Raw genomic sequence first — 22,778 nt, forward strand, 5'->3', positions numbered from 1 at the left:
GTAGGCCAAAAACATCTGGAGGGCCGCAGGTTTGACATGCCTGCCCTAAATGAAACCACGAGTTAGGGAGAAGCACACTAACATGAGGTTCCCAGAGAGGAGATTGTGGCCCAGCATTCCTTCCCTGGTCCTTGAAGGCTGGAATGTATGATGTGATACCGTTTTTCCTGTGCTTATCTCTACCTGGTTGCTTCAGTTCCAGAAACTTTTTTGGAGGGGTCAAACCCATCCCAATCAAGATAAGGGTTTCTGGTAAGCTAGTCAATAAAGTGAGTCACTTGAGACAACAGTGGGCTCCTGGTGGGAGTTCTGCCTTTATGAGGGGGGGCTAGCTGAGAGCTGTCCTAAGGGGGGACCTGTCTCACCAGGAATAGGGCAGCAGGAAAAACAAAAGGACGTTTTTGCAAACTGACAACAAGAGGCTAATTGGAAACAGATACATTCCAATTGCATTGTCCAAGGAGTTGGGTTGCAACACAGCAGTCCTGACATGGGGAGCCTGCCGGACAACTAATCTCATCAACCCTGGTGATGCGAGTCTAACCAGACATTCTTCTCAGAGATCCAGAGAAGCCAAGAGCGCTTCCAGCTGTTGTCAAACTATGAATGAAAACAAAACAAAACAGGGCACCAAAAATACAGCAAGACGTAACTTGAATTTGACTTACATAATAACCAAGTCAAATGTTTCTATAGCTGCTTTTCTGCCTGAATGTGTCTGCCTAAGGACTTGCCAAAAAGAATCAACAAGTATCTAAATGTGGGGCCCCTTTGAACCTGAGCCCCCTGTTCCCCGAAATGGCCTCCTGATCCCCCTGATTGGCCCTGAGTCCACCATAATGGTGTGTGTGTGTTTGTCACCCATGCAGTGTTGAAAAATCCTATTGCCTCATACTGAGGCTCAGCTGAAAGGGGTGAACTGTGGATGAGGGGGAGTATATTTAAAAGCAGAACTGGAACATTTTTAAAAAATGTCCTGGGTTTTCACATTTAGGGCAAAGATCGCTGAAAGTTATAATCGCAGTCATTAACATTTGCCCTTGTGACTCCAGCCGCATGAGCAATTCAGGGTCCTTTCCTTAAAGGAATAAATAAATAGAGATATTTACGTATTACTATTTCCGTCTCATGTATGGAATGGTTTTTCTGGGTTTAATTTGATCAGACCCTCCTTTTATGATAAGGGAAAACACTAGGACAGGCACCCCCAAACTGCGGCCCTCCAGATGTTTTGGCCTACAACTCCCATGATCCCTAGCTAACAGGACCAGTGGTCGGGGAAGATGGGGATTGTAGTCCAAAACATCTGGAGGGCTGAAGTCTGGGGATGCCTGCGCTAGGACTTGCACCACCGTAAAACAATTAGGAGCCTGTTCTCCCTCCTGTTTTTTAAAACCTCAGCAACAGCAGTAGAAAAACAGAGACAGGCTCTTTCAGACGTGGTTGGCTAATGGTTCTGGATGATGGGATGCTGCTGCAATTCCACAACAACAGGTTTTACACCCTGGTAGGGATTCCAGCAGGATTTCACTGGCTTGGTGCATCGCATGTGGCTCTGTGCACACCCTTGCAATCTGCTGCTTATGTACATTTATTAACTTCGCCTGGGCCACATTCACAACATACACTGAAAGCACTATGATACCACTTTAAACAGTCATGGCTTCCCCCAAAGAATTCTAGGAGCTGTAGTTGGTTAAAGGTGCTGAGAGTTTTCAGCAGCAGAGGTGTACCTAGAAGGTCCCTTGTGCCCTTGGCAAGGTGCTGTAGCAGCAGCCCCCCACCCAAATAAATCACTGTCCTCCAGTGGACAGGGGCTAATATGCCCCACTGTGTGCGTGCAAAATCTATAGGTACATTCATACACACCCTCCACCGTCCCTGGAGACCCCTTCCACCCAGGAGCTGACCCAGGGGCACCCAGCAGCAGCAGAATTATTGCACACACACACCCAGCACACACACACCCAGCCCTTCTACAATTCCCAGAGTTCTCTAGGGAGAAGGATTGATTTTTCAATCCACTCTAGAAATTGTAGCTCAGGGAATCAGCATTCCCTTACGATTTTCAGCACCCCTAACAAACTACAGATTCCAGAATTCTTTGGGGAAAGCCGTGACTGTTTAAAGCAGAGGTTTTCAACCTTCTTGAGTCCATGGCTCCCTTGAGCAACTACATTTTTTCTGTGGGAATCCCTGTGGGACTCAGGAGCCCAATTATGTCACCTCTTGCTTGCAAAGCTGGCAGCCCCTCTCCCCTTTTCGAACACCCTCCCTTGTGGAGTGTTCCCTCAGCCTCCTCTCTTCTCCTTGGGAGTCCTCCAAGGGGCAGCCACAGCTGCCGCCCCTTGTCTCTGAGCTGCCCCCCTGCCCCAAAGAGAGGCGACTCCTCACATTGCCCCACAGGGGCCTGGGAAGCACCCCCTGGCCAGCCCCAGAGCCACCATTTGCCTGGGGAGCTTGTAGCCAGGGCTGCTGCAACAAACAGCTGTGCAAGCCTTTGGGAGGCGGAGACACAAGAGGGCATCAGAGGAGGGAGGGGAGGAAAGAGGGACAGAGGCCAGGGTTGCCCGCAGCACCCCAGACCATCATTCACGGCACCCTAGGGCTCCACGGCACATTGGTTGAAAACCACTGGTTTAAAGTCGTATCGTAGCACTTTAAATGTATGCTGCGTATGTGACCCTGGGCCTACCTCGCAGGGCTGTTGCATGCTAAAAGGGAAGGGAGGATAACACACACCACCTTGAGCTCTTTGGTTATGATTCACAGATCATGTGAAGAAAGCCAGAAAAGCAACCTCCTTGCTTTAACTGCAAGGCACACACTAGGGACTCATCCTCTCTGACTCACCTGTTTGTGGGGTGCCTTGTCCTTAGATTGCGCTGTCCCATTTTGATCCTCATACTGTACCTTGAGTCAGTGGGATCCAGGGGATTTAATGCAGCAATCGTTCTGCAGGCTAGATAAATATAGGAAAACTGCACCACACCATCCAATCCAGTCTTCACCGCCCTCTAGCGGTGGATTGCTCATTTTGCATTTCATTTTAAAACGGTAAATCGTGTCCTCCCTCAAAGAGGGGCACGTGTTGCGGTGAGGCCTAGCAACCTAACCCTTGTGTTGTGGGTGGGTACGATTGGATAGCCACAACACCCGATTGGTAAGTCCCTTGATACCAGGTTGAATCTGACCAATGGGGACACTAGCCAGATGGATCAAGAGACCTATATATACCAATGCACGTGACCCTGAGCTTTCTCTCTTGGTCAGTGCATCGGAACACCCACCCACCTCTCCCTATATTTAGGGCTTGTGCGCTTGACCTTGCTATGCCGTCATCTGTTGTTGGGACAGGGGCATGGCAGGAATTTTCCCCACTTGGTTGATTGGCTGGTGCCATTTGGGTTTCACCTGCCGCGTAGCAAATCGTCACAACTTGTAAGGTTCCGGATAGGCTCTGGTTCAGGTGATAGGGATAGGGGAACGGTCTTGCTATCCCTATGTGAAGGGGTATTCCGTTAAAGGAATCCAGGGACTCGATGGTTTGGTCAACCCTGAGAGGGGTTGTACCCATGCCTGAGTCCAGGGGGACATCTGGGTGGTGGACATAGCATGTCCCCAGCTTTCCGCCTTTCCGGGTGTTCACCCTAGGCTGACCTATGGTAAGAGCCCTGGGTCAGCACTACCTGCAAAGGTGCAGGGAGCTAGTCGAACCAGAGCCTATGCAACCACTCACCTGCTGTAATCAACAAAGTTGTGGCCTAAATTCTGCCAAAAAACCAAACCAAAAACAACATATGGAAGGAGAAGAAAGGATACAACACAACACAAACCTGTGGAAAAACAAGGATATTGTATCCAAAAATGCAAGAAGGGCTTTTACTCTCACTCTTTGCCCTCGCCAGACCTGAAAGGATTCTTTTAAAAAGTCCCATATGCTCAGAGAATTTGTGCCTGTTCATTGGGGGAGATAGGAAGCCCAGAGCACTTATTTTTTAGATGTCCCCTTTATGAAGAGGCACGTAGTGAGACCATTGATCCCCTGCTGGTGAGGCTCGCCGACCTCCCGGAAAAGCAAAAAATTCTATCTTCTCCTGTTAGGCAAAGATCAAAAGACAACCTGGATGGTCGCCAGATTCTGTGTACAGATCTGTAGGTGCAGACCATCCCCCGATCCAAACTAGTTCGTCAAGAAAATCCCCAAACTCGGTCCCTCGGGTGATTCTGGGTCATGTCTCTGAGGTAGCTTATCTCAAAGTTTTTAGTGTCTATACGCTTGTCGCATTTATAAATTCTAAATTTACTGTTGTCCAATGTTTTAAATGTATGTGTTCCTTTTGGGATTGTACCCCCAAGTGTGTTTTATATGCTGGTCTACGACCGTAATAAATTATGTATCTATCTAAGTAAATAAGTATTTTTATTAAGTAGACTAAAAGTAGAAATAATTAGAATCTTTGAAATGGAAATGCTCTCCGAGGTCACTTGGATGGTGTTGTGGCACATTCTAGTGACATGGCTGGCAACCCAGCTGAGCAATAGAGAGAGCCAGACAGAGGATGGCGACAGCTGGGTGTCCTGCCCCACCCTCCATAAATCCTGGCCACACTCATGACTACAGTCTGCTTCATCAGATACCTCCAACAATGCTGAGAAGACCCTCTGTTGCCTTTTATTAGTGGATACTCGTCTCCGGAGTTAAGAGGAGCCAAACATAAGATCATCATCACTGACGATGATTTCATAGATGCCCCCAATCTCTGACTTCCTCTTCCCCAAAGGGGCCTGGCCCACAGAGGCCATCTCACACAAATCAGGGAAGTGAGGGACGTCTCTGAGTCAATCAATTCCTGGAGATAAAACCAAGGTTGACAGAGGAATGTCTTCCTTGATGGAGGGGGATATCTTTTGTCCATTGCAGCCATCTCACTTTGCTTATCAAGCCGGAGTTTAGGCTATTCCAGTCAGTGCAGACACACACCCTTTTTTTGGTTGCAATGCTTTGGCAATAACTCGGGGATGGAGAAGACGTCAGGTCAGCGCCCTGCGTTAATAAATGACAGAAGGCAGGGGTGGACCCGGAAGGAAAGGATCATATATATATCTCGGAGCTCCCCCTGCTCGGAGAGAGACCCTGCCTTCACTTCACTGGTTCTTAGGAGGACCTTCCAACTGAACAACCATGAAGTTCCCTGTCATCACCCTGGCCTTGCTAACATTTGTAGGTAAGTGAAGGATTTGCCTCAGGCTGGAGGGAATTTCTGAATTCTTTTCAGGGGGCTGGGTGGGTGACCTCTTTGGTTTGCCCCATCCTTGGGGGTCTGAGGCACAATGGTCAAAAGATACATTGTTTACCATAAGGTTCGTTGTTCGAGCCCACCCAGGGATGGCTGGTTGGATTCGAACGCAGGGCAGGATTCCTGCATTGCAGGGGGTTGGACTAGATGACCCCCAGGGTCCCTTTCAACGCAATGATTCTACGATCATTTGTTTTGTTTTTTAATCTGATTGGCCCAACACCTCCTGACCGGCTCTCAATTCAGGTATGACCCAAAATGGTCCACATCAGGAGTCTATGGACCATCGGTGGTCTGTGGACTTCATTCAGGTGGTCCACGCCTTAGATCAGGCATCCCCAAACTGCAGCCCTCCAGATGTTTTTTGCCTACAACTCACATGATCCCTAGCTCAAAGGACCAGTGGTCAGGGAAGATGGGAATTGTAGTCCAAAATATCTGGAGGGCCGAAGTTTGGGGATGCCTGCCTTAGATAGTCATATTGATTTTTATTTGAATTTGTTTTGCGCCTTCTTTTTCTTACACAAAATCTAGTGTGGTGTGGCGTTTAAGAGTGTTGGACTGAGACTCAGCCGTGAAGCTCGCTGGGTGACCTTGGGTGACCAGTCACTGTCTCTCAGTGTGACCCACCTCACAGGGTTGTTGTGGGGATAAAATGGGAAGCAAGCGAACCATGTATGCCACTTGGATCTCCTTGAAGGAAAGGTGGGATATAAATGTAATAAATAAACAAATAAGAAGAAAGAAAGAAAGAAAGAAAGAAAGAAAGAAAGAAAGAAAGAAAGAAAGAAAGAACATAAGAGAAGCCAGCAGGATCAGGCCAATGGCCCATCTAGGCCTGTTCTCACAGTGGTCAACCAGACGACTATGGAAAACCTAGAAACAGTATGAGACTTCAAATCCTAATCTAATAAAATAAAACATAAGAAGTAAAAGAAGCAATTAGAATACAATAAAAAAACCATATAGCTAGGAAAATCATTAAGTAGTATGGCACGATCCTCAGCAATTTCCAAGCTTTTGGGGTGGGGGTGGGGGTGGAGTTCTCTGATCCAGAGGTTATATTTTCTTGTTTTCTTGTTTGTTAAGTGTTGCTGGGAGTTGTAACTCTTTGAAGGGTAAACTACAATGTCCAGAATCCTTTGGTGTGGGGGGTTGTGCTTCAAATGTGCTTCAAAGGTAGCGTACACAGCCAATGTAGCAAGCTTTTGCATTGCACTGAACTCTTCCTGCCTCAAGAATTCCATCCAGCTATGAACTTTGCCAACATCCCTTCCCACAATACGCTAAAGAACCATTCGGTGGAATCAGGCCTAGAAAGGGGTGAGAAGAACACTCATTTGTTCTCTCAAATCCCTTGCTCCAAGAAGCTCATGACACCATACATGCGACAATTCCTTCATGTTTATTTCCTTTTATCCTCACAACACTCTTGCAAGGTAGTACAGGCCAAGAAATTGCGACTAGGTGAGGGTCAGTCAATGAGCTTCATGGTCGAGGGAGGGATTTGAACCCAGGCCTCCCTAGTCCATCCTGCTTTCAAGTTCAGCCTTTCCCAACGTGGTGCCCTTCAGAGGTTTGAGACTACAATTCGCATCTGCCCCAGCCCTTGGGGGCGAAACCGTGCTTCCTAAAACATTTGTTTTGCAAAACAAAGCAAAGGTTTGGTTCTCATGTCGGTGTAACACTTCCCTCTGAGCTCCACCTCCTGTCACAGATGCAGCTGTTCAAATTTGCTTTTGTCTTCCAGGGTCCCAGGCGTACGTTCTCCGAGATGAGCCGTATCCTCACCTGGCCCGGTTAAACCAGGAGCTTCAGGAATACCTGAGAAACGTCACCAGGGTAGTTGATGAAAAAATAGAGGTGATCAGAAGATCGGAGCTTGGACAGTCAGTGATGTAAGCGATTTGAGCCAATATTTTCACACCAAGTGGTTCCCAAACTTATCTCGCCCCCCACCAATCACTTGATGGCCTTTACGGACCACTTAATGATTTTTTTTCCTGCCTGGTGTAGCATTTGTGCTAGGTGCTATATGATTTTAATTGTATTGTATTGCTTCCTTTATTTCTCAGACTGTTTTATTGCAGCTGCAATGGCGCAACTGCACTTTCTCACCCTGGCGCCGTTGGGCCAGCCCTCAGTTAAATTTAGTGTGACCACCTCACGGCACACTAATTACACGAATTTCTACAATCTACCCCAGGTTATCTAGTGGGGGACTTGTGTGAGGGAAAACTTAAAGATTTTGAGTCTCAGGCAGGAGTTGATCAAACAAACATTAAAAGTTTTATTAAACAAAGGAAGTTTATGACACAAAGTAGGTCAGAAAACTTGTTCTTTCAGGTAGAATTCAACTTAAGTTACTTTAACTAGAAGATGTCTCAGGCTTAAACACAATGTTATAGGTACAACTCTTCTTAAACTTCCATTATTAACCTCAGTTGGCACACTTCGGGTAGATAAATATTCAGGTTTCCAGAAGAGATGGTAAAATGTTCAAATCAGTGTCCGTCACTTAGGTAATACAATACTTTCAACACTATACTGACTCCTTCACAGCTTAATACAGCCGTACCTCGGGTTACGTACGCTTCGGGTTGCGTACTTTTCGGGTTACAAACTTGGCGGACCTGGAAGCGTTTACTTCTGGGTTCGCCGCATGCGCAGAAGCATTCTGCGCATTTGGCACATGCGCAGAAGCGTGCTTTCGCGGTTGTTCGGGTTACGTACTTTTCGGGTTACGTACCGCACCCCGGAACGAATCAGGTACGTAACCCGAGGTACCACTGTACTTTGGTTCATGAGGGAGGGGCATTTTCCCTCAGTTACCCCCTCTCTTAACAATCCCACACCTAAGGTATTATAAATGGTATTACAGACCCAGGGGGTCCCCTCTCCCCTTGTCACTGGGTTGGGAGTCTTCGGTACCTAGAAGAATTCTCCCCCCTGGCTAGGCTGACACCCAGGGCAGTGGTGAAGCTGCGCTCCGCCACCGGGGGTGGAGAGCAGGCGTGGGTGCCTGGCATGGGGGGTGCGTGGCACATGTCCAGGGGGTGGCCGCAATGGTACCCCCTCCCCGATGGTGCCAGGGGTGGTGCGCTCCCCCCCCGCCAGTGACCCAGGGAGCCTGAATTCCCACAGGATCTGTCTCTCCTGGTTCAGACTCAGCTTTCCCAGCACACTCCTGTTTGGACACCTTCCCCAGACCCTCAGCCTGGCCTCCCTATCTGAGCTGTGAGGCTTAGTCCTCTCCCTATGGATAGTCTCCTCAGTGTGTATCTCCTTTCCCCCTCAGAACCCCTTCCCCCTCTCTCCCAATCTGAAACCTGTCCAACCTTTCCAAACCAATCCTATCCCTCCCCCGGAACTCTGGCCAATCAGACGCTGTTGCCAGCCAAAGCAACACTTGGTCACCCAAACTGCCCAGCAAACAAACTTTCCCGTCACATAGTACAATTTGCATTCCATGGAATCCCATATCCACTGTCTCTTTTACCTTATGTCAGCCTGGCGGGTAGCAGATTGGAGGAGGAAGATGCAAGTGATGCTGTGAAGGGAGGGGGGCACACAATGACATGCCCTCCTGCAGTTGGGATAACATCAGAGATGGGGAAGGGAAGCTGGCCTCATCCCATCTCTCCAGTCCAGGAGCTTCTCACTCAAAGAAGGGAGTTCTGTTTACCTTTTGTTACTCTCTCTTATTCCCCCCCCCCCCTGCAGAGACAAGCTCCATAACAGCTTTACAAAAATCAGCAAGCGCTTGCGTAACTTGAAGGAGAAGTTACCTGCTGAGGTGGTTCAAGGGTACGACCTGGTGGTTGGGGCGTCGCTGGGCGTGGTGGACAAAAGTCTCAACACCATCCGTGCCTTGCATAGAAAGGTATCACCTGCTTCAGATGAGCTCGCGGAGGCTCTGTACACCATTGTGGCACCTTACGCAGATTCGGTCCTAGAGAAGGTGGTTCCGTACGCAAAGTCCCTGCAGCATTCCCTCGTGGCCAGGGCCGAAGAGCTGAACCCCAAGCTGAACGAGAAGCTGAAGAAGCAGCTGGAAGAGCTGAAAGCTCAGCTGGCCCCTTACACCGATGTTCTCCAGAAGGAACTGGAAGAATTCCGGTCATCCCTAGACCCCTACGTAGACCAGGCCCAGGAGAAGCTTGAGGAAGGAGTGGAGAAAGTCAGCCAGATTCTGCAGCCTTACTTTAGCCGTATCTTCAAGGCACTCCAAGAACGCGCCGAGGAGTTTAAGGAGTGGGTGAAAGCCCCTGCGTTTTCCCCAAGTCAGTGATGATGGTGGTGATTGTTTTGCATACGATGGAGGATGGAACCTTGGCCAACCCCAAGACAGACAAAAGATGTGGTGGTCTCTTCTGTAGCTCACATAATAAAGCAGATGTCCCTGTTGATGTCTACACATTGTCCCGGATATGTGGTTCCAATTTCTCATGACATAGTGGTAGCTTCTGCTGATTGGTTACAAAATGGTGTCCATGCCATCACACCTAAGTCGAAGTAAAGGGCATTTCTGTTTTATTCTTTTGCCCATATTCTGAACTTTTCCTTCTTGTTCACTCTTAGTGGTCTGTAAACTTTGATTCTCTTAAAATAAACTAGAGTTAACCTTTTAATTGCCTCCTCTGTCTCAGTGTTGTCCACCTATGCTAATGCTTTTATTAACATTAATAAAGATCATTGCTTTGGGGGAATGCAAAATATTTTGTGTGGGCATATATAGGTGTCTTTAGGCTTGGTTCAGGTAACCCTGGTATTGGCAGTGGTTTGAGGCTTTGGTGAGTTCTGGTGGGTCCTAAAAGCTGCCTTTAGCTCATGATTAACAGATGGCTCTTTTCTCCATAGAGATGAAGGGAACAAAAACGGGTCCATTCACTTCCTTCCTTTGAAGGAAAAAACCCCACAATTGCAATGTTACAAATGTTGCAATGGGGTTATGCAAATTGAGGGAGGGGGGAGTGTAAAAATCACTTTCTTCCATAGGGTAGCAAAACAACTTGAGCTCATCCCAATTGTTGCACTATCTAAAATAACAGGGTTGGACTTGGATGGAAAGAATCTGTCCTCCCCCTGCTCAGAGACGGGCCCTGCCTTCATCCCAGCTGAATCTCAAACCCTCCACTGAACGATGATGAGTTTCCTTGTTCTCACACTGGCCTTGATCATCCTGACAATGACCATCAGGCTAGAAGCTGCCTCGCGTTCCCCTTTGTTGGCTACACATTTTAAACATTTTGAGACTGTTGGTTCGTTAATCTGTGCCTTGTGTTTGCCTTCAGCTAGGCACTTGGTTAAATTGGAAATTTAAAATGTTTGTCCACTTTGTACTTCTGCTGGTTTGCCTTATGACAGACAACATTATTGAATTGTTGTTTATTGGACAAGTTTCCAAGATTTCATAATTGTTTTACGTTGGTTTTTCCACCCTTTTGTTTATTGTTATTACTTTGTTCCCCACACTGGGATTGAAAATAAGTACAAATAAAAAATGGTGAAATTGGACTCGCATATTCAGCAGCAGGGGCACTTCCAGGAAAGCAAGCAACAAATGTGGGTTTTTTTCTTTTTTTGGGGGGGGGGGTTCCTGTTGCCTTTATGCTCTGCATACAGTATGGGCATTTCAGAGGCATCAGGCTGGTCATGGTTGGAAGCAGGAATCTGGGGAAATGGCCAACCTCTTTGGGCCAAAGTTGTCCAGCAAGCGAGAGGGAGAAAGCAAGGGAGTGAAGCTCTTGCTCCTTCTCGTTCCTCTGTCGCTCCTCACCTGCCTGCAAACAGGAGACAGCAAGGCAGAGGAGCAACAAAATCGAGAAGCTGAATAAGTTGGCAGTGGGAACCCTGCGGGAGTACGGGCCCTGGCAGGTTCCTGACAATGCAGACTCCCAACCCCACTTCTGGAATGTGTAATAAGGTGGCTATTAAGTGGACTGGGGAGATCAGAGATAAGATAACTTAGCCATGAAGTTCACAGTGTGGTTTGGGGCCTGTCATTGTCCCTTTGTCATTGCCTAACCTACCTCACAGGTCTAGGTACAGGTAGGTAGCCGTGTTGGTCTGCCGTAGTCGGAAAAAAAAAAATTCCTTCCAGTAGCACCTTAGAGACCAGCTAAGTTTGTCATTGGTATGAGCTTTCGTGTGCATGCACACTTCTTCAGATACACTGCAACAGAAGTCACCAGACCCTTATATATAGTGAGAGGGTGGGGAGGGGTATTACTCAGAAGGGTGGTGGGACAAACAGGCCAAACGCTACGCCAAAGGATAAATGGACATAAATCGGACATCAGGAATCACAAGACAGAGAAACCAGTAGGAGATCTTCCAGGACATTCTACAGGTATACAAGATCTCAAAGTAGCTGTCTTATTACAAAAGAATTTCAGAAAAAGACTGGAAAGAGAAGTTGCTTAAGAAGGATTTTTTTATTATTTTGTTTCGACTACCTCACAGGGTTTTTGTGAGGAAAACAGAGGGGAAGGGAGACCAAAGAGGGCCACCTTGAGCTCTTTGGTGGGAAGGTGGGGAAAATATAAACATAATAGTGATAAAATATAATAAAAATAGAAAATCTGTCTTCAACCTGCTTGCCTCCAATGCTTTCACTGAATTAATGAAAAACCCCTACCTAAAAATAAAAAGGAATAAAAAGGAATAAAAAAAGGAATCTGATACCCCACACCAATCTGCTCATGGGGGTTAGCAGGGATCAGTGAAGACTGTCTTCCTTGAAGCCTCAGAGTCTTTTTTCATATTTGTTGCAACATTTTACCTTTGCTTTTTTTAAAAAAATCATTTTTATTAAGGGTTTTCTTGGTTTACAAAGATAAGAGCAATGTCTCTCTTAAGATTTTTACAACTCAGTTTCGTTTGTTGAGACATTGGTGAGGGGAGGGGAAGGATAGGAGGTGGAGGGAGGGTGGGTGGGTGGGGTGGGGTGGGTTTTTTCTTGTCAGCGATGCTTGCATAGGTTCTCTGTTGTTCGCTTGTTTTCCTTTGGTACGTTTTACCTTTGCTTAGCAAATTGGAGCTCAGTTTCTGCCCATCGCTTCCCTGTCATTTTTCTGCTGGTGGATTTGGACACTGGGCCAATGACCACAGTAGATAGCAAGGGAAGCTCCACCACCCCAGAGGCATCTGATACCCCCCACAGCCCTGCAACATTAATGAATGACCCAGGAGGTGTGGATGGAGGAGGTTGGAAGGGACAGGTTATCTCCCTCACAGCTCCCCGGACTCAAGAGACAGCCCTTACCTTCATCCCAGCAGGTTCTCAGGACCCTCCACCAAAGCACCATGAAGTTCTTCATCCTCACGCTGGCCTTGGCCATCCTGACGGGTGAGTGGAAGGTCGACATCAGGCTACCAGCGGCTTTGCGTTCCACCTTGTGGGATATAGATTTAGTAACATAGATGCTGTCTTAGCTAAGCTGAAGCTCGGCCATATTCAGTGGCCGAGAGGCAAATAACAGATTGTGTCGAGGTTTGTTGACTTTCTTCATTTAGAGTTGTAGACCACTAAACTTTCCAGATGGGGTATGTAATAAAAATTATTGGGGGACACACACAGATAAAATCCACAAAACTGATTAGAAACAAATCAAACAATTATCAATAAAACACAAATGGAATAAGTACTTTTTGGGGGGGGGAGAAGAAGCTAAATGATACATCTGAGTAGGCTTGCTGGGAAAAATGGGTCTTTAGGGTGAATGCAGAATGGCATGACAAGGAGGAGCCTGCCTGCAAATAACCACTGCAAGAGGCATACATTTTAGATGCCAGTTACCCCATTTTTACTGCCCCTCAGTTGTGCCCCAATATGGGGAGAGCCTTCAGTTCATCTGATCAAACCCTGGCACAGCTGTCCAGCTTCTTCGTGCCTCATGTTTCAAAAGTCCTAGACGTGGGTTTGGGGCAGCAAAGTTCATTCTGCAAAGCATTGTCAGTCTGAACCATTTCCAGAAGAACAAATCTTATCCACGTTTATCCACAGAGTTCTGCCCCCATGCTGTTCAGACAGAGATCTGTGTGCAAGTTGTGGAGTAACTTTGGGGTAAACAATTCTATTGTTTGGGGGGTATTCTTGCCCCAAGCCTTCCCCATGAAAACCAGCTTTTTAAGGCTGAATCGGTCAATGGGCACGGAGTTCTAAAGTGTATTGTGATCACACTAAAAGAAGAGCTTCCAGATTCCGCTTGTGGGATTCCCAGGGGCACCTGCCTTGTCACTATCAGAAGAAGGAAGCTGGGAAAAATGGGTCTTTAGTCTGATGTGGCAAGCCTTGAGCATTTATTATGAGGTCAACATCAGGCTACGAGCTGCCCAGCATTCCCCTTTGTTGGATACACATTTTAAATGTTTTGAGACAGTTGGTTAATCTGTTTGGATATCCTGTGTTGCCTTCAGCTATTTATTTTTGTTAAATCGGAAATTTTAAAAGTTTGTCCCCTCTGTAGTTTTGCAATGATCATGGGAGATACCAAGGGAAGGCACCTGCCCTCCAATAGCCCCAAAATGTTAATGAGTGACCCAGGAGGCAAAGGAGGAGGAGGTTGGGAGGAATAAGTAGTCTCCCCTTGTGGCTCCACGGACTCAGAGGCAGCCCCTACCTTCATCCCAGCAGGTTCTCAGGACCCTCCACCAAAGCACCATGAAGTTCTTCATCCTCACACTGTCCTTGGCCGTCCTGACAGGTGAGTGGAAGGTCAACATCAGGCTAGCAGCTGCCTTGCATTCCACCTTGTGGGATGTACATTTAGGGACCCCTGACAATTAGGTCCAGTCATGACAGACTCTGGGGTTGCGGTGCTCATCTCGCGTTATTGGCCAAGGGAGCCGGCGTACAGCTTCCGGGTCATGTGGCTAGCTTGACAAAGCCGCTTCTGGCGAACCAGAGCAGCGCACGGAAACGCCGTTTACCTTCCTGCTGTAGCAGTACCTATTTATCTACTTGCACTTTGACATGCTTTCGAACTTCTAGGTTCGCAGTTAGCAACATAGATATTAGCTAAACTGAAGCTCCACGTTCAGTGGCAGGGAGACAAAGAACGGACTGGGCAAAATGGGTCTTTAGTCTGGTCAGCCAAGGCTTAAGGACTTATTATGACTTCCTCTCCCTCTGCCTGCCTGCCCCTACCTAAGGGTGCCCTTTCACAAAGAGGACAAAAGAAGTTGCTGGAGCTGTCTGCAGTCCGGTGAGCTGTGTGGTTGTCTTCTCAGTCTGGCTGCTAAGCATTGATGGGCAACGCCAAGAGCCCTGAAGCTCTATCCCTTCTCAGGGTTCTTTCAACTGAACCTGGACCACACAGCCATTCGGGTATTCTCTGTGAAGCAGGACACACGCTCACCCTACCATACTCACAGTGTAGGAAGAGCTCCAAATATTTCCTAGGGTGCTGCCCCTTAAAGGAATCACTTTGGGGAAACTTGCATGCAGAGTGTCATGACAAGGAAGCTCTTCCCTGCAAACAGCTACTGCAAGAGGTTAAGGCTACATGTTGGTTGGCATTTGGCCTGCTTCTGCTGCCCCTCAGCTGTGCCCCAATATAGGGAGGTCCTTCAGTTCATCTGATCAAACCCAGTTTCTCGTTCCAAAAGTCCTAGATGTGGCTCTGAGGGAGCAAAGTCTGTTCTGCAAATCACTGTTGGAGGGTCAATAGCCAACGACTGTAGAGGGCTAATTTCTTTCCTCTGCTGGCAGATCTAGTTGGGTTGGGGGGGTGGGTGCCAGCAGGCCAAGCTGAGGTGGGGGGGGATGATCTATAGGGAAATTGTAAATACCCCTTCAGTCTGTACCATTTCCAGAACAAAACTATGTGACAACTGGCTGGGATCCTATTTGGGTTCTCTGACATGTGGCTGGAACCACAGGGCTTGTGTTTTTGAAACCTCATGTCCCCATTTTAGAGAGAGAGTTATAATCCAGTGGTGGGAACAGGGCCAGATTTACGTATAAGCTAAACAAGCTATAGCCTAGGGCCCCACTCTTTTGGGGGGGGCAAAAAAAATTAAGGAAAAAAACCCTGGAAGTACATTTCCAAAATATACGATAAAAAACAAATAAAATAAAACCTACATACAGCAACAGTGTTTTTAGCAAGTGGCCCAGAGGCACAAGCCCCAGGTGTTTTGTGCCACACCTGCAACCACCTGTGCCCGGAGTGTCTGCTTCTTTGCCTAGTAACAATACTAGACCATATTTCAGCCTCAGCTCCTGCACAGACAGTATTTGCAGTAGAAAAAATTACAACATTTCCCACATAAAATAAGGGACCTGTGTTAGAAATAACATAAACCAGTTTTTCCCAACTGGGGACCATGTGGCTCCCTGACCCCCCCCGGATATTCCTAGGATGGCAGAGGTGAAAATTGTGTAAATGAGAGGCCACAGCATGAGGCTAGGAGGCCACAGAGGGAAGTGAGAAATGAAGGGGGGAATCATTTTTATTTTTATTTTCATTCCTGATTGGATGGCTATCCACTTGGCCAATCACAAGCAGGTCTGGGGTGACCAACCAGGGCCTGGCGCTGCTTTTTGCCATGTGGGTTTTCTTCTGGTTTGCTTCTGGCAGGAGTGGGCGATCGCTTTGGCTCTCACTTTGACCAGTAGAGCCTTACTTCCAGGTAAGGGTGTAGGCAGGTCCATTTTACCCATAGCCACTAGGGGTGCGGGGCACCCGGGCGCCGGTCTGTCAGGAGCGCCAGGCCAAGAGTCCGGGGCCCAAAAGTTGAGTCCAGGGAAGAGCCCGCCCATCGATGAGTTCAGGGCATAGCTGCCAAGTACCCCGTTTTGCCCGGGAAACCCCCGTATTTTCTTACCGTTTCCCACTGGTCTCCCAAATGGATTTATCTCCTGTAAATCCCCTGGAAAGCAGCGTCGCTTCTACACATGTCCGGAAGTCGCGTAGAAGCGACTTCCAGTGCTACACCACTGCTGGTCCCGGATTTTTCAATCCGGAACTTGGCAGCTATGGTTCAGGGGCGACTTCCAGGTAAGGGTGTGGGCAGGGCCATCTTACCCCTAGGCACTAGGGGTGTGGGGTGCCAGGCTGAGAGTCCGGGGCCTGAGAGTTGAGTCTGGGCAAGAGCCCGCCCATTGGTCAGAGCGCCGTGGCGGGCTCTTCTGCTGTGGCTGGCTCTGCGCCATGAGTTCAGGGGCGACCAAGCCAGTGAGATGCTGAGGTGGCCAGCTGGCTCCGCCTTCCTGCACACCTGGGACTGGACAACTGGGGGGGGTACCGGGTGGATATTTGCACCCCAGCACAGCATATTCTTACGGCAGTCCTGGGTGTGGGGCGCTATAGTGTTTTATCTAGGCAGCCAGGGCTCCTCCGAATGACAAGATCTTTTTGCACCAGGTCAGTGAGGACCACTTGCTTTTTAAAATTCTCCCATATACACAGAACTCCCTGTGCACCTTTTCGCCTGCATCTGTAGGTTTCCCCCTCTGTGTCAAATAACTGGTGTTCTGCTCCCACGTAATAACTGGGGACAGAACAGAAGTGTTGTCACATAAGTGTTGTTTACTTTTTTATAATACATGGAAATCTCCCTCTGGAGGTTCTGGACTCTCCTTGCTTGGAGGTTTCTAAGCAGAGGTTGGATCAGGGATCCCCAAACTAAGGCCCAGGGGCCGGATGCGGCCCAATCACCTTCTAAATCCGGCGCGCGGACGGTCCGGGAATCAGCATGTTTTTACATGAGTAGAATGTGTCCTTTTATTTAAAATGCATCTCTGGGTTATTTGTGGGGCATAGGAATTCGTTCATTTTTTTTTCAAAATACAGTCTGGCCCCCCAAAAGGTCTGAGGGACAGTGGGCTGGCAGTGGACGAGGTTGGAATGGATGGTCATCTGTCATGGATGCTTTAGCTGAGTTTCCTACATTGCAGGGGTTTTCAATAGACAGAATACCCTTGGGGTCCCTTCCAACTCCATGATTCTGTGTTTTTCTGCTTCAACAATATTTAATTATGTTCCTATCATTTTATGTAATTTTGTATAAATTATTAAAGTTATAAATGAAACATGTATTGAAAAGCAAAACATTTAAAGAGCTACTTTTCTACTGGTAGACAGGTGGGGGCATGGGCATAGCCAGGATTGGGGGGGAGGGCAGAGCCTCAGATTTGTATGGATTTTTACTTATGGGGGGCAGTTGCCCCCCTTGGCTATGTCCATGGGGGGGGGGTGCCACAGGAAGAAAACAAGGTCAGAAATGGGCCATAGCCAAAAAGGGGTTGGGAAACACTGACATAAACTATTTTGTTTCTACCTTTCTTGAGGGGGGTGAGGCACCAGCCCTAACAAAGACCTTCTAATTTTGACCCTCAAACATTAAAGAAAGGAATCTATATGTGAAGCTTTGAGTTGCATCTTGGTGTACCAAACAGGCTTTGCACTTTGTAGGGACTTGGGCTTCTGTCCTCCGAGATGAGCCGGATTCCAAGCTGGAGAAGCTAACCCAACAGGGGAGAGAAGATGTCGAAAGCTTCATCCAAACATTGTTTGGGAAATTCATGATCATTGAAATGAGTGAGGAGGGCCCGGGGATTGGGTAAGCAAAACAGACTTGTTCCACTCTGTACTGCTCTCTCCCCACGTAGAAAAGAGGAGATGTTATTTCTAGAGAATGGAAGGATGGAAGTGGTGCCGGCATAACATTCTGTGGTTGGGGAAGGTATGGGAGCTGAACCACTGAATTCTGAGCCAGCCCCACTGCCACCACTTGACCCCATGGCTCAGCCAGCCCCCTCTCCCAGCACCTTCCCCTCCCACTGCAGGCGGCATGTGTGGCAGGGCTGAGGGTATAACAGGTGACACACACTGCTACATGAAGCCCCTCAGGCAGCAGACAGGAAGATGCCTGTAGGAGTGCATGAGTCCAAGGGCAAATGGAGTCAGGTAAAGGCAGACAGACAGACAGAGACTTTGACCTGCAACGCTCTGGGCGAAAGTGGGAAAGAGTGAAGAAGAGAGAGGAGCCTCCCTGCACTCTGCCCAGGCTGCCTTTGTTACATAAAGGAATTACATCACAGAATTCAAAAGAACCAATCAAATTCATCCAGCACATCTCCCCACACAGTTTCCATACAGTTCCCACGTGGGACAGAGTCAAGTAGAACAGTGTTTCTCAACCTTTTTTGGCCCACGGCACACTTGTTCCGTGAAAAAAATCACGAGGCACACCACCATTAAAAAAGTTAAAAAATTTAACTCTGTGCCGCCCTATATTATAATTATGACTGTAAGAAACACTTGCCAAATATTGCTTTCCGGCGGGTTAGCGATGTGCATTGGCGGCCGCCAGGCTCGTTTGCACTGAGCTTTGGGAAAGAGGAGGAGAAATATTGCTTTCTGGCGGGTCAGTGCTATGTATTGGCGGCCGCCAGGCACGCGACAATGCAAATCGCCCTTCTCGTCGCCGCACATTGCGGCACACCAGCCAGCGTCTCGCGGCACACTAGTGTGCCACGGAACAGCGGTTGAGAAACGCTGAAGTAGAAAGCAGTAAACAAACTTCCCCAAGCTACAGATCTGTTTACATTCCTAAGCTTCAAAGTCATGCATATGAAAGAGGTAGTAGGTTAGGAAGATAGGTAGAAATCACATCCTGGCATGAGAACCTTTTGTCAGGAAAGTTAGCAACCTTATCTGTTAGGCAGTAGGATGTTAGCCAGGAACTCATCACATCAGCATAATTATATCAAAGAGAAAATCTCCTATCTAGCTATCAAAGGAAACTACAGCCAATTGTCAATGCCAATTGTGAACTAAGGCAGCATCTGGCTTTACTAGACCTCAGAGCAGACGTGACTTGCATCACTTAGGAGAAATGGAGAAATAGAAAACAGCCAGATGCAGAGCCTGTAATATTATATGAAAAATCACATTGCTAAACTAGACCAGCTTAGGAGCACATTCACTCGACTGATCGACGTTTGGGTTTGGGAATGAAATTGCTACGACCAGCACAACTGTCTAGTCCAGTTATGAATGTTCATATTAAAATTACATGACCACTACAGATGCCCACCTTGGAATCCTCCTCAGAACAGAGTTTTAAAATCCTGGGTGTTTGAACAGAAATCTTGGATAGCGACAGCTCAAGCCACATCGACTCAGGATGGTGCTGTCTGCCCAGTGCCTCCCCTTCGGCAGATGGGCAGATCAAGTGAACCCTGCCAGGAAGGCTCTCTCCCCACTTAAAGCAAGGAGAAACGGGTGCAGGCAAAGCCATATTTGGCTGCCCCACCTGACAAGGAAGGCTGCCCCTTAAATTTAGGAGCCTCCCACTCAGTGAAAGAGGTCTGCTTACTGTGACTAAGCAGGTCAAAGCAGGTTTTCGTTTGTCACATCACTTTCCCTAGAAAAACATACCTGCTTACCACTAAATCAGAACAAACATCAGTCCGCAGAAAAACTATTGGCACTTGTTCCAATTCAGGGGTAAACAGCAGTGGGGCAAGCAGAAGTTTGGACAATCCCTAACTCTCCCTTTTCCTTCTTAAAGCTTTCCAATCCTCTGTTCTTTCCCCCCCCCCCCTACAGGAGTCTTCTAGAGGATGTCTTTTGGAATATTAGCAGGCGCTTGCAAAACCTGGACAAAGAGTTACCTGATGAGATCGTGGAAGCTTTCGATGTGTTTGTGGGGGTGCCAGTACTGGTTGTGGAGAAGGCTTATACTGCCCTGTATGACCTGGAGAGACATAGGAGGCATAACTTAGAAGCGCTCAACAAAGCTTTGCAATCTGCCCTGGCGGGTTATGTGGATCCCATCCTAGAGAGGGTGGGACCGTACGCAGCAACCGTACGCAGTGCCATCGTTGCCCAAGCCCAGGAGATCAACCATAAGATAGATGAGAAGCTGCCGCAGCAAGTGCAAACTCTGAGAACCCAGTTGGATCCGCACATTAAGAAGCTGCGAGAATTGCAGGCAGACCTTCAGCCCTATCTTGACCACACCCAGGAGCTGATGAGAAAAGGAGTGGAGACAATCCACAAGCACTTACTGAAGCCGTACATTGGTCCCATTGTGCAATTGCACCAAAAGTACAAAGATGACTTCAGGGCGTGGGCTAGAGCCCCAGTGTTTCCCCCAAATCCATGATTATTTCTCCTCTCACATGTATACGGGGATGGAATCTCACGCAGCATCTAAAGAGAGATCAGAATGAAAAAGCTTACATTGGTAATTGTGTCTACAAGACCTTGGCTGGGAGGTGGGTTGGGTGGGCAAATCTTCTCCAGATGGGATAATAAAGGAGACGTTCCTAACAACCTCTGCTAGATGTGTGGCCTGTTTCCCTTTAACCCTCCTCCTTCTGTTGGCTTTTGCAAATATATCTTCTTCAGCCAAGCAGAAGTGAAGCGCTCTCAATACACCTGTGATCCAACACGTGGGTTATGATGTGCACATAACAGTTGCGTAGGGAGAGCTCAACTTCCTTGGCCCGCGGGGTGGAAATGAGGAGTCCTTTTCACTTTCCCTACCCTGAAGCTGCTCCTTGAGTTTTAGGGGAAGCCTTCATTGGCCCAAGTGACTAGAGGGCTCCCTGGAAATAGCACCTTTGGAGAGGCCTTGGGACTCTGGCAAGGGAGGGGCGGGAGAGTCCACCTTTCCTCCTCCCCTCCTTTCTCTTGAGGCAGTGCAGGTTTACAGTACACCAGTACACACACACACACACACACACACACACACACACACACACACAATGGGCAACACCAATTGTTTCCTGCTGTAGCAGAGGAAGGAAGGGATGCAGGGCCACTCCATGTACGCAGCTGAGAGTCCAGTCGCTTTCAGCTCCTCCTTCCCCAGAACAGTTTCTACCGGTATCCAGCTGGCCATTGGAAGAACTTGCACCCCAAAACCAGTACCTCCTTTGGCTTATTTCCTCCTCCATCACAAGCCATTTTATTTCTGTGCTATGCCTTTTTTAAAAAAAAAATTGTGTCCAAGGACAGGGATTGTCTTGTTTTTATTGATTGGTTACTTTCTCTGGCAGCAATTTTTGGCTGAATGCCAGGTGATACATAATAATAATAATATTAATAATAATTATTATTATTATTATTTAGACCCTCACCCATCCAGCTGGGTTTTCCCAGCCACTCTGGGCAGTTCCCAAGGTTGGTAGTACAAAAGCTTTGTAAACAAGCCTATAGATACCCTATGCCAGTGCCCCATGTTAACAAATGAAATCCTCTTCAGGGATAGTTTGCTCCAATCAGAATGATCAGACTGAGCTCAGGCTATTGAACCTAAGAATATCAGGATGATTTGTTGTTTAGTTGTTTAGTCGTGTCCGACTCTTCGTGACCCCATGGACCGCAGCAGTCCATGTAGAGAGTAGAGCAGGCCATGTAGAGAGTAGAGAGGGTATTTTAACATTAGATGATCTGAACTGTCTGTGACTGACCAGGAATGAGACATTGAAGTCATAGTGGAAAGCTTGATTAAGATGTCGACCCAGGGCAGGGTATGGCAGCCGTGAAAAAGGCCAATTCTGGGCTAGGGATCATAAGGAAAGGAACTGAATACTTAAGATACCATAATGACATTATACAAATCTATGGTGTGACCATATTTGGAATACTGTGTACAGTTCTGGTTGCCTCACCTTAAAAATGATTTTGAAGTGTTGGAAAAGGTTCTGGAAATGACATTTTTTTAAAAAAACCCAGTATCTTAGCTTAGCCTACCTCGCAGGGTTGTTGTGACTATAAAATGGTCCAGTCATGCCACCTTGAGCTCCTTGGAGGAAAAGTGTGATATAAATAAGTTGCTATGGCATTTTGAGGAAGAGGAGTGTCAAAAATCATTTCCTACTATAGGGAGTCAAAACAGCTTGGCCTCACCCTGATTGTTTGGCTATCTAAAAGAACAGCCGAGGAGAAGCAAGTCTCAGAACATCAGGATTAAGAAGCAAGTGCATATATTGTCACCAGAGTTGAAGCTGAAACTTTGCTGCCACCACGTGCTCATAAACCCTCCATCTTCGGGGCTCTTTTCTCCAAAAAGACCTGGCAGATGAAGGCTGTCTCAAACAGGTATCCATGAACACTGCCTCCCACGAGCCTTCGGGGTATTTGTGTGTGCATTGTAGCACTCTTGCTTTGATGGAATTTAGTTACCCCCAATCGCTGCCTCCTCTGCTTTCTGGATTTAGACACTGGGGCAAGGACAGGAGAAGGCAAGAGAAGCTGTGCCAAACCGAGAGGCATCTGATCCCCAGTGCCCTTCTGTGTTGATAAATGACAATGGAATAAGGGGTGGACATGGATGGAACAGATCCATTCTTCCCTTGCTCAGAGACAGCCCCTGCCTTCTGAACCATCATGAAGTTCCTTCTTCTCACACTGGCCTGACAAGCGAATGGAAGGTCAACATCAGGCTACGAGCTGCCCAGCATTCCCCTTTGTTGGATACACATTTTAAATGTTTTGAGACAGTTGGTTAATC

The 22,778-nt window shown here is 47.6% G+C and overlaps 2 protein-coding genes across 2 annotated transcripts; both read left to right on the plus strand.

Annotated features, from left to right (window-relative positions):
• Positions 1 to 1,339: 1,339 nt before the first annotated feature.
• LOC118087276 (apolipoprotein A-I-like) lies at positions 1,340 to 9,591 on the plus strand. Its single transcript, XM_035119786.2, has 3 exons — positions 1,340 to 5,228; positions 7,051 to 7,198; positions 9,024 to 9,591. Exons 1-3 carry the CDS (start codon positions 5,186 to 5,188, stop codon positions 9,589 to 9,591), a joined length of 759 nt encoding a protein of 252 aa, XP_034975677.1. The 5' UTR covers positions 1,340 to 5,185.
• Positions 9,592 to 13,850: 4,259 nt separating this feature from the next.
• On the plus strand, positions 13,851 to 21,983 carry LOC118087274 (uncharacterized). Its single transcript, XM_035119783.2, has 3 exons — positions 13,851 to 14,008; positions 17,723 to 17,870; positions 19,865 to 21,983. The coding sequence occupies exons 1-3, from the start codon at positions 13,966 to 13,968 to the stop codon at positions 20,421 to 20,423; spliced, it is 750 nt and encodes a 249-aa protein (XP_034975674.1). The 5' UTR covers positions 13,851 to 13,965; the 3' UTR covers positions 20,424 to 21,983.
• Positions 21,984 to 22,778: the final 795 nt, after the last annotated feature.

This window comes from Zootoca vivipara, chromosome 6 (genome assembly GCF_963506605.1).
Source record: "Zootoca vivipara chromosome 6, rZooViv1.1, whole genome shotgun sequence".
In the NCBI taxonomy this organism is placed as follows: domain Eukaryota; kingdom Metazoa; phylum Chordata; class Lepidosauria; order Squamata; family Lacertidae; genus Zootoca; species Zootoca vivipara.